This window comes from Pygocentrus nattereri, chromosome 17 (genome assembly GCF_015220715.1).
Source record: "Pygocentrus nattereri isolate fPygNat1 chromosome 17, fPygNat1.pri, whole genome shotgun sequence".
NCBI classification, from domain to species: Eukaryota; Metazoa; Chordata; class Actinopteri; order Characiformes; family Serrasalmidae; genus Pygocentrus; species Pygocentrus nattereri.
The window spans coordinates 26790688-26808165 of NC_051227.1; the positions used below are offsets into that span (position 1 = coordinate 26790688).

Genomic DNA, 17478 nt, shown 5'->3' on the forward strand with positions numbered 1-17478 from the left:
TTTCTGTCTGTAGTAAGTTAATCTTCCTCAAGAAGACAAGAATCCTGTAAGGACTTGTGAGACAGATCTGTGTCTGATATTGAGTGGGATTGGGTGGGATTCCATGTCACCTCCTCTCTTCTCCCTTCTTGATTTCACTGTTGCTAGGGAAGTATGCTTATCATTAATCTTTAAGTGTGTTGTAAGTGTGAGTGTTTTCTTTTTTCCTTCAAAGAACGGAAGCTTTTATCTTAAGTTTATAGCTTAAGGAACCTTCACATAATACAAAAAACAATAAAGTGTGTTTTTTTTAAACAATATGTCCAAACCAAGAGCAATTTAGAAACTTTTTTTAATATTGTAGTAACACAAATGGTTGATGAATTTGCAAGCGTGCAGGCTTATTTTAGTGTAACTGACTCATACAGTGTGACTGTGGAGTAGATTACACCTCCTCAGATCTGCCCACCCACCCCACATGAAACTGCTTTGCATGTTAGAAGCATAACTTGTAGCTTTTAGTAATTACTGTAAACTATCGATTGTCCATTACTGTCATAGAAATCTGTTGTATTATTATCATATTCAGTGATTGAAAAAGATGGAAATTATACTTAATGAGAATTTGTAAAAGCTTTGCTTAGGCTTCTCCATAGGCAGCTACTTTTTGGTGGTGGATGGTATGGAACTGGAAACCTCTCTAAAGCTCTACATCTTTATTCAACTAATGTTTTTATTAATATTAATGTTGTTATGTCTTTATTCAACATCTTTATTCAAAGAATGATACAATTGGCAATAACACTAGCATTTGGAAATGCTACAGGCCTCACAATATGATATTGTTATAGTGCTTGAGCCATGATGCGATTTTATGCAATTTATTGTGACAGAAAAATGTCAAATTTAATTGTGTTAACTTACAACACTGGTTAACTGTTCACTTACAACATCAACAAAACATGTCATTTGACCAGAGTGTTCAAATGTTTGCATGTTTCCGTATATAGTGTGAAATATATTTTGATAAAGTAAAATTGCAAGATTTATTGCTTTAGACTACAAATTATCCTTCCAAAAGGTACCTTTGTATTTTTTCTAATGGAGTTAGACTTTGAATATACAAATTCAAATCTCTCTTCATTCTGTTTAGTGAGGCAGCATTCAAAAATCTTTGTGCTTACATGCACATATTTAGCAGTTGATTTTATTTGTGAAGTTAAAGTTTTTTAAAAATCTAGCACCTTCAATCAAAATTGAATCAAATCTTGAGGTACCTAGAGATTCTCACTCCTCTAAAATAGAGCTTTGCCTTTAGGTTTCTGTGTAGCTGTCTGGTCACTTGGTCAGTTGGTGTGTGTCCTCTCCTCCTTTACTGACTGCATTCACTGCATAAATTCACTCCCCTTCCTCTCTGTCTTCCCCCTCCCTTCCCTACTACAGACCAGCGCTGAGTCAATATCTGCAGTGTCAGAAAAAAGTGCTGAGATTAACTCTCTCTCTCTAAATCTATTTCTTTCTGTCCTTCTCTCTCGCCCACTTTCTGTCTATCCCTAATTCTCTTTCTCTCATTCTTTCTCTCTAACTTTCTACTTTCTCTCTCTCTCTCTCTCTCTCTCTCTCTCTCTCTCTCTCTCTCTCTCTCTCTCTCTCTCTCTCTCATACACACTGAGTCTAAAATGTTCTGTCTTCACTGAATCTCATTAAATGACTTAAAGGCCTTACTGCTGTGACACATTTGGAAATGGAGTAGAGGGTGTTGAGTTTGATTCCTTTGTTTTGACAGTAAGTAGTTATCTGTGAGCCACTGTTTTGTATAGCTTAACGCATTAGATATTGTCTTGCTCTTAAGTTTTATTACTAAGCATAAGTACCGTCCAGTGAGGAAAGACTATGTCTCTGTTAGTCAGCTCACCAACCTGACTGAGAGCATGAGATGTCAGATCTACTTATGAATATGCATGTTTTCAGTGTCATAAGAAAACCTCTTATTTCTGAAACAGTAACATATATAGGAAAAGGAAAACTTATCTATTTAATATAATGAGATTTTCATCATTTTAGATCATTTCTATTAGCCCATTTGTCATTATATATTCTCATAGTGTAAAAGCCAATTGGCATTAAAATTATGAGGGTCTCATATGGCACTGAAGACATGGATAAAGACCACATATACACTATTGATTAGATTAGTAAACGAGTATTCTACTGAGTATAATGCCAGTTAGGTGAGTAATATAAAAACAAAAACAGTTTAATCAATGATTTTTAAAAAATTAAATAATTGAGTTTGATCAGTTAATCATGACAACTGTGATAGAGACGTTGTTGTATCTACTTGAGAACAGTGTGTCTTTGTCTTAACCCTCCCAAGGTTTGAATGTCTAATCTACATCTTCAGTCTTTAGTTGTGAGCTGAATATTATTTAGATCAGGGAAACCAAGCTGAGCAAAGTTGTCAGCCTCCAAGTCTACAGTTTGTTACCTCTGTCATGTGACATGAGAAGTTCAAGCTTGTCTCATTCTATAGTGAGGACACATTTGTCTCTTTAACAGCTGAAAGGTCAGTAGCGGCGCCTCCCAGTGCTGCCGACTTTTACAGCCCCCCAACATATCTACAACTTGCCCGCTTGTTATTTAAGTGTGTGCCAGTAGCATTTTTGTCAGACGCTGTGTCCAGCAGCCACAAATGGAAGCCTTAAGTAAGAAATAAAAAACAGCTGTCGTCCACACCCGAGTTGATCTCTTGTCCACGCCTTTATGACCACTTTTACTTTCTGCCAGAGACTTGTTCAAGGCAAGATATAGTGCAGTTAATCTATTATGAAGTGTCTGGTGCTTGGACCATCTCTCTTTCACTTTTTCATCTGCAAGGATTTTGCTGTCAGTTATTTTTATGGCCATCCAGCACAGCAGATTTCCACATCATTCCTCACTGTTGGTGTGGTTGTCATTTTCCAGCTTGTGGTGCTAGTGCCTTAAAGAAACTACTTATGCTGTCTTGAAGAAAAACTCCAGAGTGAATGATGTTCTTTGTTAGAAAGGATCTGAAGTCAAGAGGCTCCTCTTTGATGGAAAAAAGTGAAGTTTGACGTTGAAATGTTCACGTTACTGGGATACTTTGTACCACTTTTTACTTTTGTTTTTCAAAGAGAGTCTCCAAAGGAAGACTTGACCTCATGTAAGTTATTACTAATATCTACCAGAAATTGCTTGGCTGAGTCAACCAAAAGTTTGTAGGCACCTGTTCATCTAAATGTTCTTCTGAAATCAAGGGTATTAAAAGAGAGTTTATTCCTCTTTGAGCTGTAGTAACATCTTCTACTCTTCTAGAAAGGTTTTACACTAGATGTTATTGGACATTGCTATGGGGTCACAGAAGAAGCACTCTTCCTCCCCTAAATAATTTTAAATTTGTGAGTGTGAAAAACCTTTTCAAAGAATATTTCCATAAAAAAGGTTCTAGGAAGAACCCATACATAGATATAGAACCTTGATATTATGGTTCTGTAAACCTTTTAAAGGGTCTTCACACTCAGTCTTTTTTAAAGTTTAGGAAAGCAAAAGTCATCCCTTCTGTGCCATCACTCAGAGAACCCTTTGTGGTGCCTTTTAAGTTTAGAGATACTGATATTGATATTATTGATATTATTAGTTCTGGCTCACAAACACCACTCCAACACGACACACTCCATCACTCCAGAGAACAGTTCCACCACTCCACATCACTATATTTGATGAAATTTCACATCATGCAGAGGTTTAAAATGTTCTACAAACTCAGATTTCTCACTTACAACAATGGTAGAAGAAACATCCATTGAAAGATTATCTAGGAAATGAAAGGTGGTTTTAAGGCGATGTTACAAAAAAAATCCTTGTGTCCACCTTTATTTTTAAGAGTACACTTAAAAAGGACAAGATTTGTGATTCATGTAGTGTATCATTGGTCAAAACAATACATTTCCTTTCTGCTTCTCACCCTTTACAAAGACTGTTGTTTCTGCCAAAACACGTATTATACAGTCACACTTTACTTGAATGCTACATAGCATTGACATAAATATACTATAAACTTACCACGGCAAGTAACGGCTGTCATGAAAGATTTTGTTCAGTAATATAATATATTATGCCATTTTGCCGTCACTGCTATTCTCATGACTGATGCATTATGGCATCTGTCATGATGATTAACAGTAATGGTAATATTCCACTGTTATGTTGACTGAACATGATCTATAATGACAGCTCATGACAGCATACGATATGTGCAATGACATGTTAATGACATGTTTATATCCATGTTATGTAGCAGGGTTTAAGTGAAGTGTTACATATTGAATTATTTACCAGGTCTCTGCCAACACAGTCACACAGATGCCAAAGCTCACCATTTACATAACTCTTCCTCAGCACTAGTTTAACCTGGATTATCAGCCAATTCATGAGTCATTGTCCTGTAGTTCCAGCTTCTTTTGCTGTTTGGACTTTACTCACTTCAGCTCTCCGAATGGTCAAATTAATGTGGAGACAGTGTCAACATGGCTTTCCTCTGCCTCTGGTAGCAGAAACATCCTTCAACTCACAAATATTAATTTGCATGAATTGCAAGGGAGATGCTAAGGCTGGCATCAAGCAAATAGCTTTTCAGCTAGTCTGATGAACATCCTCAATGGACCAAAGAAAGCTGTTAGACCACTGCAGTGTGATTACAGTACAGTAGATTCAGAACTCTGAGAGAAAGAGTTTTTCACTTTAAAGATTGTGTCCATTTTAAACATAACACTGTCATACAATATTAGAAGCCACATTATTTTACAGCTCAGCATGGTTGGAGGTAAGTGTGTGATGATTTAGCTCCTCATAGCTTCAGTACAAAATTGCAAAAGTAAATTAACCATCTTGCATGATCAAATGCTTTTGGGGTAATTTTTTATTCGATTTTTCACCAAACTATTACTTTAAGACTGCGATACAGAGCAACATTATGATCCCTGTGTTTCTCCTGTGCAGGTCCAGGCAGTGGAAGTGAGGAGACCATCCTGCCTCGTTCTTACTCTCCCAGTCATAGTGGAAGCAGTAGACTGCCCAACTGCAGCAGTCCTCAGCCCCTCAGTGGCCACACTCCTACCCGCCGCTCTCTGCTGCCCCCTCCCCATGGCTCCCCTGTGGGTGAGTGTCCCCACCCCTTGTGGGCTTCTTTGTCTAATTTTCTGTTTATGAAGTCCCTGAACTGCTAGACTAAATCAATGGGCTTAAACTGACTGTGTTCTGAATGAATCCCTTAAACACTTTTCACTGTAATTACTAGGAATTATTTTAGTAAATACTAAAGTAATATGTTAGTAATGTAGATATTAGAGTGAGGAAATGAAGGGTGGCCATATGTCCAAGCCCTTTGAGTTTAATAGTTAAACTGTACTTGATCCCCTATGGTGTATATACACTTTGAAATACCTAATATTTAATATTTTGTTGAACTGTTTATCACCTGTAATTCACAAGCAGAGAAATTCTGTCAAAATCGCAGATTCTAAAATTAATTTCCTACCGTGTCTATATTTGTAAGTAGACCAGGACAGTTTTTTCATGATTTGATTGTCTTGTTTTAAATGTGTGGCCTATTTTTTGTCATTGACATGGAAACAAACAGAAGTGTAGTGTGCAGAAGTGCAGGCTCAAAGCTGTTGATACAGAATTTAAAGTGAATGTAAATATAATTATCATTGTATTGTTACATACAACAATTCATTATGTAATTATGAAATTATGCTTAATAATAAAAAACAATAAGGCAGCAGTGACAAGAATCTTAAGTAAAATGAATTGCAGCAAAACATAAGTGAAATAACAATGACAAAAATAATAACATGACAAACCTTGAAAATAAATTGCTAACACAAGTACAAGTACCAGTAAATTAAATGAAATACGTGAAATTAAAATGTAATCTGTCCTAGAAACAAAAGTGAGCTTTAGATTGTTCTACAGCCATTTATTCACCATTACAAGGGGCTCATGGTGAATAAAACTGGATTTTCCAAGTTTAGTTAAAGCAAGCTGGACCTGTAGTGTAATCCACAAATTTGATAAGGAACACAGATGTAATGTATGGTTGCAAGTGTTTGCCACATGCTCTTCACTGCTCTAGATGGGGTCATGTGATCACATGACCATGTGGGAGGCTTGTGTTAGATGAAGTGGTCTGATACTGACAGAGATGCTCTACTGTTACTATGACATTTCATTCATATTTCACAGCCAGAGACACACAGTGTACGAGTTGCGTCTGAAGAGGCCTTCTGTCTTATCACTAGTTTTTCATAACCTAATAACACAGCTATGCTGTAACTGCCCTGTAATTGTGCCTGTAATCTTCAGTTCCTTACATTACATTATGTCTGTCAGGCCATGGTTCATGTGCATGTGTCAGTTTGTAATTCCTGTACACTGTAATGCAGGTTACTGTTCAAAAATGCAAAGAATACTGATTATGCAAACATACTAACTTTCAGCTACAGTTACATATGCAAAATACACCACGCACACACTTACTTGCTTGTCATAGTGTTAGATTTAGCGGATTCAACCAAATTAGAGTATAATGTTTCTACACTGCAATTTATAAGAAGGATGTTAAAACTAAAACTTGGGACCGTTACATTAAATTTGTTGCTTAGAAAGGGTTGGATGGATAAAGTAACAAGTGATTAGCGACAAAGGTTATCTTTACATGCCGAACCATAGATTAATGAATTAATTAAATGACATAGGACAAAAATATTTTAGTAAACTATTTTGTTTTGGTTTTATAATCTTTATTTTTATTAGCCATTAACCATACAATGTGACATAAACATGTCATAAAAAAACTTTACTTGTAAAGTTATGTTTAAAAACTCATACACAGAAGACAAAGAGCCTGTATTTTCATACGGTAACAAATTATTTGAAAATTTAATTAAGGTTTGAAATAATAATGGCTATTTTTATGAGAATTTCACACACAAGCACTGGAAGGACTGGACCAATCTGGAGGATCTTTCGTGCTTATATGTAATATAACAGATAATGCTTTACTGTAGAGAAGTGGTCAAATGGCCACCTGACACCTATCTAAGCCTTTCAGGCCTTGTCAAGTTGACATAATATTAATATGACATTGATATATTTATGACGTGACACTTTGTGTGGTGAAATGACGCAATGCTGAAGATATTACAAAGCCTGACAAGCTAGGCTAGTTTGCCAGAAGTGAATGTGTTCTGTGGTGCGAGTTTCATTTTACAAGATTGATTTGCTATGTGACATCATCAGTGTTATGTCACTGCGACATTCAGTAATTTATAAAGTCAGTTGCAAGAACAGGTCGTCATGTCACTCAGAAAGTGTCATGGCAAAACCAAATGTCAGAAAAAACCCCTGATGTCACCTGACAACGATGTCAACTTGACATCATAGCAGCCTTTGACAGACTGTAGCTATAAGCCTTTATAAATGTTTAAGTAGGTTTATAGCAGTTGTCCTGTTGGCCTTTTGAACCCTACAGTAAATTGATAGCATATAATATTTCCTTATTATTTTTGCTGTTTTAAACAAAATTATGCATGTCTCTGCCATATCTAAAGGTTCTAAAATGATTTGTGTATCGTAAGGTCAACTGAGTATTCATTAATAAATAATAATAGATAAATAGATGATAACCTGAAGGGTGCATAGACCAGCACATACACACCATTTGGCCAGTTGGGGACAAACTGTTCAGCAGGGATGAATGAAGACACAGCCAGTCAGCACTTTCCATTAAAGTGACGTAGGGAGCTGAAATGTGTTGAGGATGTCTGCATGGTTGCTTTAACACAGCACCAAAGGGGTGTGAAAAGATTTTAGAGCCCTCTGGTGCTGGAAAAATGGATGACAGCTTATGATTGTGGCCTCCTACAGTTTTCTGTGCAGATTTGCTGCAGTCCTCTCAGCAGGAAAGACTGATCAAATGTTGGACAAGAGCTCCAGCTAGTGGTCACTCTGTAAATTTTAGAATACAGTAGTGAATTTGCACTGAGGCCTTAAAAAGGAAGGTTAATGAAAAGTAGCAGTGAAAGCAAGCTTTTGTTGGAGTTCCTTTAAGCTGATAGTGAATATTTCCTCTGACATTGTGATAAACCATCCAGATGACCCTGTAACTAGTACCACGGCAGTAGTATTTCACCAATAAGCAAAGCAAACAAATGCTTATTGTACTAGTACATGGTTAACACACTGAATTCTTTATTAGTGCATTCTTTTGTTTGTTCTTGCTATTATTTCATAATTTTGATTTATTTTAACAGATGCATGCACAGTATTCATAGTCCATGCATGAAATACATGTATTATTATATAAACACACTTCATTTTAATGGTCCCCCGTTGATGATCTAACGTTCAGGTGTTTATTAACAACATCATGGTATGGGTTAGATTTAGCAGTAGCTGTAGAGTTTGTGTTGAAGTGAAGTTTAGGTTTAGAGTTATGGTTTATCCTAACAAGATGAAAGTACTGTTTATCTGACGGTGACAGTTTTGGTGGTCTACCAGGATTTTAGGGGTCCTATTTTCTCTAAATCCTCAAATGTTTTTTGAACTCTTGTATGGAAACTCATGTTTTTTCATTTATTTTCCCTGGTTTTTCTTGTCCTTATACAAGTGTATTATCTTATATTTAATCTCTTCACAAATGTCTTCTGAAAATGAATAACTCATTCTTAATGGCAGTTAAATAGATTAAGGGTGGTCTCTGACTTTTGTACTGTACTGTTGTACTTTATAGTCTTGATGTGTTCTGTATGTCTTTCTCTGTTTTAAATCAGCTGCTAGAAAGGAGTTTCAGAGAGATGGAGAAGCTACTCATCCTCTGTCCTCCCCAAAGAGATTTGCAGTGGTCTCACCCAAGCCTCAGTCCCCTGGTAAATGCTGTGTTCCATCTTTTGTGTGTGTGTGTGTGTGTGTGTGTGTGTGTGTGTGTGTGTGTGTGTACTGCCACTCCCACACTCATTCTTCTATCTCATTAGGCAGGGCATGGCTGCCTGGGGTTGCTATAGCAACATTAGCATAGCCATTAGCAGCAAGTCTATTAGTCTGTCCACCCTCTAGTGCTGTTCATGCACAAACAACAGAGAAAACCTGTGCAGATTAAGACAGAGTGCTATGTAGAAAGTCATATAAAATGAACAATGAAGTATTCACTGATTGGGGTGTAGCCAAAGGGGGTTGGGTGTTGTTTCATCCATCCCAAAAAAGCAAAAAAAAAAAAAAATGCCAACAAACCCATTAAAATTAAATCACACTGTAATTAAATCAAAGTGCTCCCCGCATATAATGAAATTGCATATTTAAATGAATTATTAATGAAATAACCTGTCAATGTATGTATGCAGTTCACAAATCACTGGATTTACTTTCTCCAGTGAAGCAACGTTACTTATAAACATCACTAATTGGAACAGGGATGTGACCAAAACACTGTAAATGCAAGCAGCGCAGGTCATATAGAATAACAACAAAACATTCAGCACTATTCTTTTCTCAAGGGTAAGGAGAGAATGTTGATCTACTTCAGCTCTAATTTTCTTGTTAATTGCTATTTTATAGCCATCCTGGCTGGATAGCTCACCGACTCCTTTATCATTTCATCCTGAAATCATATCAGTTGCAACAAATACTAGCACATCTGAAAAAGCACTTCTACAGACCAGAACAGAATTTAAAGTCCGGCTGCATGTGGCAGCACCATTCAGACTAACAGATTGCTGTTGTTCAAAGTGATAAGCCAATAATGTACCAGATACTGGATGAGATTTGCAAACAAAAAGCGTCATGTGTGCAAACGTGTCCTTGTTTTAAGATATCCAAGGGAGCAGTCATGTGAACACATCTTTTTTGTTGAGGTCACTGAAATGTTATCTAAATAAAAGTTTGTCTAATTCAGTTAAAGAACCTGTAGTGCATTTTATTGTTAGAACAAGTCAGCATAAAATCTGTAGCTGGAGTAGGGTCAGGGGAAAAGCCTAACTTCTGTGGTTAATAAAAAAATCCACCATTTTAGTTAATGGGGGGCGGGTGGTTCTGGCATGCCTCTGGTAATGATCTTAGTATTGATTTTTATTTAATTTAACATGCATTAATACACAGTGCATTCTGTGAGCTTTAGAGCAAGAGTATTATAGAGCCAATACAATTTTACTGTATATGGATGTGGGCTTGCTTTATGTACTGTTCCTATATTCTTGCTCACTGATGCATGTGTAAGTCATTTTCTTTCCCGGATTACTGTCAGTCTGCCTCTGACAGTACTGGTGATACTGACTTATCGGTGCTTATGAGTGTGTGGGTGCCAGGGTTCATGTCAAAGCTGTGTCTGTTTGTCTGCTTATATTGTGTCTGCATGCTAGAAATACTACAGACGACAGTGATGGCATAAAGAAATAACAGTAGCACTTTGCTTGAACTATGTGACATTAACATAACCATGAATTATGAGTTGTCATGACAGATTTTGTTCAGTAATATGTCATTATGTTTGCTGTCATAACAACATTAACATCTAACATATTAGCATACACCAGACAAGCTTAAATGCTTTACAACCATTAAATCACACACTGCATCTTGTACAGTACTAAAACTATAAGTGACATTTTATTCTGCAAAAAGATCTCATTAACAGAGGTAGGTCTTTGTTTCCACTCATGTCCATTGTATCTCTCTGTCAGTGCGTCAGAAGTCGTGTGTGGGGCGTCTGGGCGGCCGAGTGGATGGCGTGGATGCTGAGCGGGAGCGGCTGCTGGTGCAGGGTTTGAGAGAACGCTGTGAGGAACAGGCCCGGCAGATCACCTCCCTCCAGGACAAACTCCGCAAAGCCTCGCTTTGTATGGATGTACTTGCCATCACCACACAGCAGTTCTGCCACAAGGTAAAACACATTACCACCACTGGGTCTTTATGCTGCATGCTGCTGAAGATGCCTTTGTAATTGTAGTGTAGTGCAAATTTACCCCAAGTGTAAATCAACCAAGACATGTTGGGTGTCTGAAGCTTGCTGCTTCTTGTTGTCTTCCATCAGCTCTCCATCACCTCTTGTATCCTGTGAAAATTTGCAACCACAAAGACTACAGCGGAGAGCATGCATGCACTAACTACCCCTGTGCAAAAGTGAGCAACTCTGTAGCTGCAGTCTGTAAAACTGCAAAACTGCAACATACAAAGTAAAGAATATATTGTTTGAATGGGGTACAAGCTGCATGTATAAGCTAAACTAAACCTAGAGTGAGAAATGTAAAAGTAATCTTTTGTGCTGGGTGAGTCAAAGTAAATGTCTATACATTAAACAGTTGAATGTTCATAATTATATAACGTAAGTTACATTTCTTCTCAGTTGCTTGAACACGTTTGTCCATTCAGAAGCCATATTCCCAAAACAGTTCACACATGATACTATAGAGCGACTTCCTGGCCAAAACCGCTTTTCTTTGCAAAGTAGTCTGACCTTCAAAATACATGAAGCACATTTTTAAATATCTGTTCTACCTGCTCATACTTTACTGTAAATATTCTACAATGTGCCAAAGTGCAAGAATATCACCATTTGGAATCCATTTATTTCTTCTGGGTAGTTTTATTAATGATTTAATTTCAACCAAACCTAGAAAGATTTCACCCAAATTATTTAGAAATAAACATTTCCCTCCTTAGAGGTAGAGGGCAACATATGCCCAAATAACCAGGTTAGTCTCAGTAGGTACGTCTGTCATTGTGTAAATCAGTTGTATATAATGACATTCTCACCTGTTACCAGCTAGTGATAAATCTTCCACTGGCACAAAATTCACAATAAATAAATAAATTTAATTTTAAAAAATCAGTTGCCAGGCTGTTCTTCAAGTAGTTTGTTGGCAGAACATGAAACACAGATTCTTTGAACTAACATGTAGAAGGTTATTTAACCTAGAATTTTAAGGCAGCCCAGTAACTAGGGGTGGACAATATGGCAAAAATATTATATTGCGATAATTCAAGACATTTTCTTGATACATGACATGCATCACAATATATTGTTTTTCTGTTACTTAATAAGTTGGAATAGACAAAATAGAACTCGTATTGACACATAAAAAAATCTAATAATAACAACAACAACAACAACAATAATAATAATAATAATAATAACCAATACATCACAGGCCTAATTATTCTCACTTTGTAATGAAACGGGAGATTGGTCAGTGTTCTTTAAGTACTGATGATATCCATGGTATCCTCAGAAAAGCAGTTGTGTCATATCAAACAGGCTTTCAGGGACAGTATGACGTATAGTCTATAAAGACTACATTACATAGCTGAAAACAGCAGTAGAAGCCATATTGAAGCCTGAATTTTGCAGTTCCTTTAATTGGGCATTTGTGAAAGATAACTTTAACTGGGTTCTACTTTCAAATATAGAAATATAGTATCTATAGTGTGTGGTTTGTTACAGTGATTACAGTGCTCCTTATTTGCAAGGGTGCACCTACATCTATGGTCATATACTACACCTAATACAGTAACTCTTCATTCTTATGCTGTTAAATATTTGTGCTGTTAAATATTTTTATTGTTTTTTTGCTTGTTTGTGTTTGCTGTGTACTTCGCATCAGAGGAGCTGGTGTGTACTGATACCTCCAGTTATCAGGGTTTTGTGCTCTAAAACAAATTAGATTACAAACTAAATGATTCATGAAATGAACTCTGCATATCATTAAAAGATCTAATTGACCTAACCTAGAAGCATTTCTTGGTTCCAAAACAATACAGTCATTAACAGCAGCTGCATGATGTCAGTTTTTCCAGTATCGTGCGTTTCGGACAGTTTTATTGAGTCATGTTTTATCTGGAGCAAAGTGGGCAGGTCTGCAAACTGAGGCTGGATTCTGGGGTCTCTTTGCTGTTGTTATGAGATTATGCTCTTTGACATTTTTCCCCTGTGCATAATTGTGCAGTTTGCATGTGTCTCTGTTCCCTGTGGACCCTGTTGAATCAGGCGGAGCGTTCCACTAACCCAGCCCTTTATCGATCGCATCATTTCTCCATACCTCCCCCTTTTTTCCTCCACTTCCGGTCCTCAGTCTTCAGCTATCACGAATAAGACCTCCTTCATGTCTGTGGATGAGAGGCAGAGAGAGAGTGAGGGAGGGAGCGAGAGAGAGCGAGGGAGAGGGAGAGGAGAAAGAGAAAAGGGGGGAGGAAGGAAGCATATTGGGGGTGTTAGCAGAAGCGGATGCTGCAGCTATAGTGCTATGATGCTTCACACACCCGGGATGAGGTAAGGCACTTTAAAGGAGGACGTTCTCCTCCCCCTCCCCCACTTTCTCACTCTCTCTTTCGCTTTCTCTCTGTTCGGAGGAGGGTTTATAGCATGGTATTCCCCAGTCATACTGTGTCCAGCACTAACATGGGCCAGCACTGCTGCACGCACTGTCTCTCTCAGCCTCTCCACCCTTTCTGCTGTCTGGATGCTCAGTGGACACGGGTAAAGCAGGTGCAGCCTCAGCTGCACTCTCAGGGAGGATGATGTGTGCATGTATTAACTGATTCTAACAGCTGCTGTGAGATTGTTCTGATGCTTTTTAGCTTGTCAGCTGAACTGAAGTCAGCTAGGTTATTGGTGATAGTTGAAATGTTTCATGTTGACACTTTGCAGTCTTGTGTGATGGGTAGCATTGTCTCAGATTGTGCTGTGTGTGTGATAGTAGCTGTGGCTGGATCTTCAGGACATGTGCCTGCTAGACAACACAGCACCCTAAATCATCTGATAGTTCATATTTTGTTGATGATACTTAATTCAAACCATTATTTCAGTCTTTGCAATGAATGCATATGCATTAATGCACATTACCATCAGTCTTCTCTAGTTTTCTACTTTTTACTCTACTATTTAATCATTATGCTTTTCCACCCCTTTGCACTGTATATTTTTTTGTTTTAAATCACTACAATCATTATAAATAATACATATCTTCAACAATGCATCTCCATCATTGTAACTTTACAGGGAAAGGTAAAAACGCTAACTTTTGATGTGAGATAATGTAAAGAGATTTTAGAGCATTTCTGTTTATCCATTTATCATGACATTTTCACACTGCTGTTCTTAAATGACATATAAAAATAAAAAATACTAAGATATGCGTTTTAATGCACATTACAGTCAATCTTTTCTAAGTGTATTTTCTCTACACCTAAACATCATATTTTAATTCTTTGAACTGAAAAATGACATATGATAGTTGTGCATATATTAGATTTATGGGCTTATTTAGTGGTAGGTGGGGACAGTGTCCTTGAGCTGCCCCTTTCATGGCAAATACAGATAGCAGGAAATGAAACTAAATTAGGTTTCCTTGGTGAGGAAGAAGCAGAGCAGAGGTTTATATTCATGAAAAGGATCTCCTGAGACCCACGAGCCTCAGCGTGCACAGGGAGAACCTGATGAGGGTCCTCACACTCAAATGTCAGCAGACAGGTAAGGGTAACTCACCAAAAGTCTTAATAAGAATAAATTGAATCAATGATTACAGTAAAGAAAGTGTGCTTTAGCTTTCTCACTATGCACTCTGCATGTGGCCCCCAGTAATTTGTTATAGCATGTGATATGTATAGGTAACTAAAGCACTTTGGTTGTTATGATTCTGTCAAAAGTGGTGAGTGCATTTGAGATTTTTTCAGAGAAGAACACAGTAGATCATAAAAATGCTGAGTCATGATACATTTACTTCGTAAATAACCACACATCCTCGACAGAGAATATGTATCACACACACACACACACACATATTTTTTGTTTTGGTCATTTTTTTTGTCTGTAGAGGATATATCTTCATTTTCATGCAGAACATCACATTTTTGTGATTTTGTGAATGATATTTTGCCTATTATCCATTTGAAGCATTTCAAGCTGAGTTACATGAGTGAATGGTGCTATAAAAATAAAGATTATTATTATTTGTATTATTATTTTTCATAATATTAGTAGTAGTGTTAGTAGGAGGGTTGGTAGTATTAATAGAGCTGTTATTACTGATTATATTGATAATAGCAGTGTTTTCCACAGGTTTGAAATATAGGGGTGTTTTTTTTTGGGGAGGGGGCATGTAGTATTCTATTCTATGGGTCCTGATATTTTAAGGTACATGCATATCCATACTTAATCGAGCATTCAAACAAGCATGTATGGTTTGTAATGGAATTTTTTACTGAGCGAGCAGCACTGAACCACAGAAAATGTGGTAGCACTGAAGCACTGAATAGAAAACACCAATTATTATATAAATGAATGAGTAATTTTAGTTTGTTCTTTTTTAAACAAACAATGCATGACCTTTCAAATATTTCAAAATATTTTACTGGAAAAAGGTCAACTACAAGGCCCCTTAAAAAGACTTCCTTAATAAATTTATGGCATTTGGCTGACGCTCTTATCCAGAGCAGCTTACAATTTCAGCATTTTAGGTGAAGGTAGTCTTAAGAGTCTTGCCCAAGGACTCTTATTGGTACAGTGTAGGGTGCTTGTCCAGGTAGGGGATTGAACCCCAGTCTACAGCATAGAAGGCAGAGGTGTTACCCACTACACTACACCAACCAGCTCGTATTTGCAACAATATATGGCAAAAAGTGCATATAATGGGTGTGTCCATGAGGCTCTGTGTCTTACTGTAAAAGATCAGTAGGAAAGTGTAAATATGTATGATCATCATGTAAATCGCTGACTAATCATACACTGAAAAGTGGTAGAGAGAGTGAATTTTAATCAATCATGTATTTAATCATGTCTGTATAATCATATAATGTCATATATTGATATAATGTCATTGTTCTCAGTACAGTAACTGTGACTGCTATGAATTTTCCTTATTGATTGATGATTTCCTTGTATCATCGGTTGGTTACATGGCTATTATGCAGGCAGACCTAATTTATGAGAACAGAAATGATAAAATCAATAGTGTTAGATCATGCTGTGTTACTGGGCTTTGCTGTAAGCAGGACTGGGCTATTCAGAGCATAGTTGGGAGCACACTGAAGTGATCCCCTGTTGTTCTGTTGAAATCCCATTTGGTACATTCAGTCAAACCTGAATATGTTGGCCCAGTTATCCAAACTGATAGTGGATATCTCCATCAGGCCTCCTCATTGTGATGTGATATTGGAAATGATTTTGTGCTGCTGTTTTATGCGTGCTGTGTTGCAGAGTGAGAATGCCGAGGTGAAGGAGAGGGAGCTGTCCCTGGAGCTTTCTCGGATCAGGGATGAAGTGGGTAAGTGGCACTGAGGCTGCTCTGACTCATCCTGTACCCACACTTGCCTCCATCATGAGGTAGTACACTGGAAATGGTAGCATGATGTCAAGAAGTTAACCAGCTTTTATAAAAGATTCAAACTTGATGACATCCAACAGACCACCCTTTACTTTTGTCTACTGTTGAGTTGTTATTTTATCTTACTATAAGCTATATATATCGGTGCTGTCCAAAAAACATGTATCTGCAGAATAGTAACTTTACAGGAAAGTGCAAAAGTGTTCATTTTACTATTAATGTAAATTTATTTTTTACGAGTAATTTTGAAGCATTTCTTGGTCCTTCACTCAGCATAAAACACAGGTGCTTTTCTCAAATAATATAGAAAAAAAAAATTGGGAAAAAGGTGATACATGTTTTATTCAGGACCGCAATATTATTTATTCACTTGGGGTATAAAATATTCTTTTATAGAAATATCTGATTTTATCATGATGTGATTTGATATTTGATATTATTTATATATGTAGCAAAAGGAGTTGCCAGTATTGGAGCACAAGATTTAACGCAATGTTTGGAGCTTCTTTGCTTCATTTTTTTTCTTCATTTTTCTGTAAAAGCAGTAGAACATTGTCAAGAATAACATCACAGCTGTGATAATCTATAGCACTCGCTGATCACAGCCATAATGTTGTTTACTTTTTTGCACAATTTATCTAATATTTTGATATTCCAGTGTAATTAATTATAACTTTCAAAAATCCTTCCAGTTCCACCCACATGTTTTACTCCCTATTTTTTACCCATCATAACTTTGTATCTATCTGTCTACCCCTCTTTGCATGTGTAGTGGTCAGTGTGGGCCGGTGGGAGCGTCTGCAGGGGGAGAAGGCTGAACTGGAGCGCAGTTTTGAGCAGGAGCTGAGGAAGCTGAAGGAGGAGCAGCAGAAGGAGCAGCAGGCTCTGCAGGAGCGACTGAGAGAGGAGCAGAGGAAGGAGACAGAGCTTCTGCAGAAACAGCAGAGCAGCCAGCTACAGCAGCTCCGCTCCCAGCACCATCATCAGGTATGAGACACACACACCTGCTCATTTGTTTTTATAGCATGTTAGGAGATGAGGTCATAAATGTTGCCCATATGAATTATATAAACTATATAGCCAAAAAACACCCTATTATTGAGTT

The 17478-nt window shown here is 37.3% G+C and overlaps 1 protein-coding gene across 3 annotated transcripts in view; it reads left to right on the plus strand.

Annotated features, from left to right (window-relative positions):
- Positions 1–17478, plus strand: part of mtus2b (microtubule associated tumor suppressor candidate 2b) — a 46087-nt gene that overhangs the window by 22009 nt on the left and 6600 nt on the right. For all 3 annotated transcript variants that reach the window (XM_017696814.2, XM_017696816.2, XM_017696815.2), the window contains exons 6-10: positions 4999–5157; positions 8835–8930; positions 10737–10936; positions 16247–16313; positions 17146–17360. In XM_017696814.2, coding sequence (XP_017552303.1) covers positions 4999–5157; positions 8835–8930; positions 10737–10936; positions 16247–16313; positions 17146–17360 — 737 coding nt within the window. The remainder of the gene's footprint in view (positions 1–4998; positions 5158–8834; positions 8931–10736; positions 10937–16246; positions 16314–17145; positions 17361–17478) is intronic.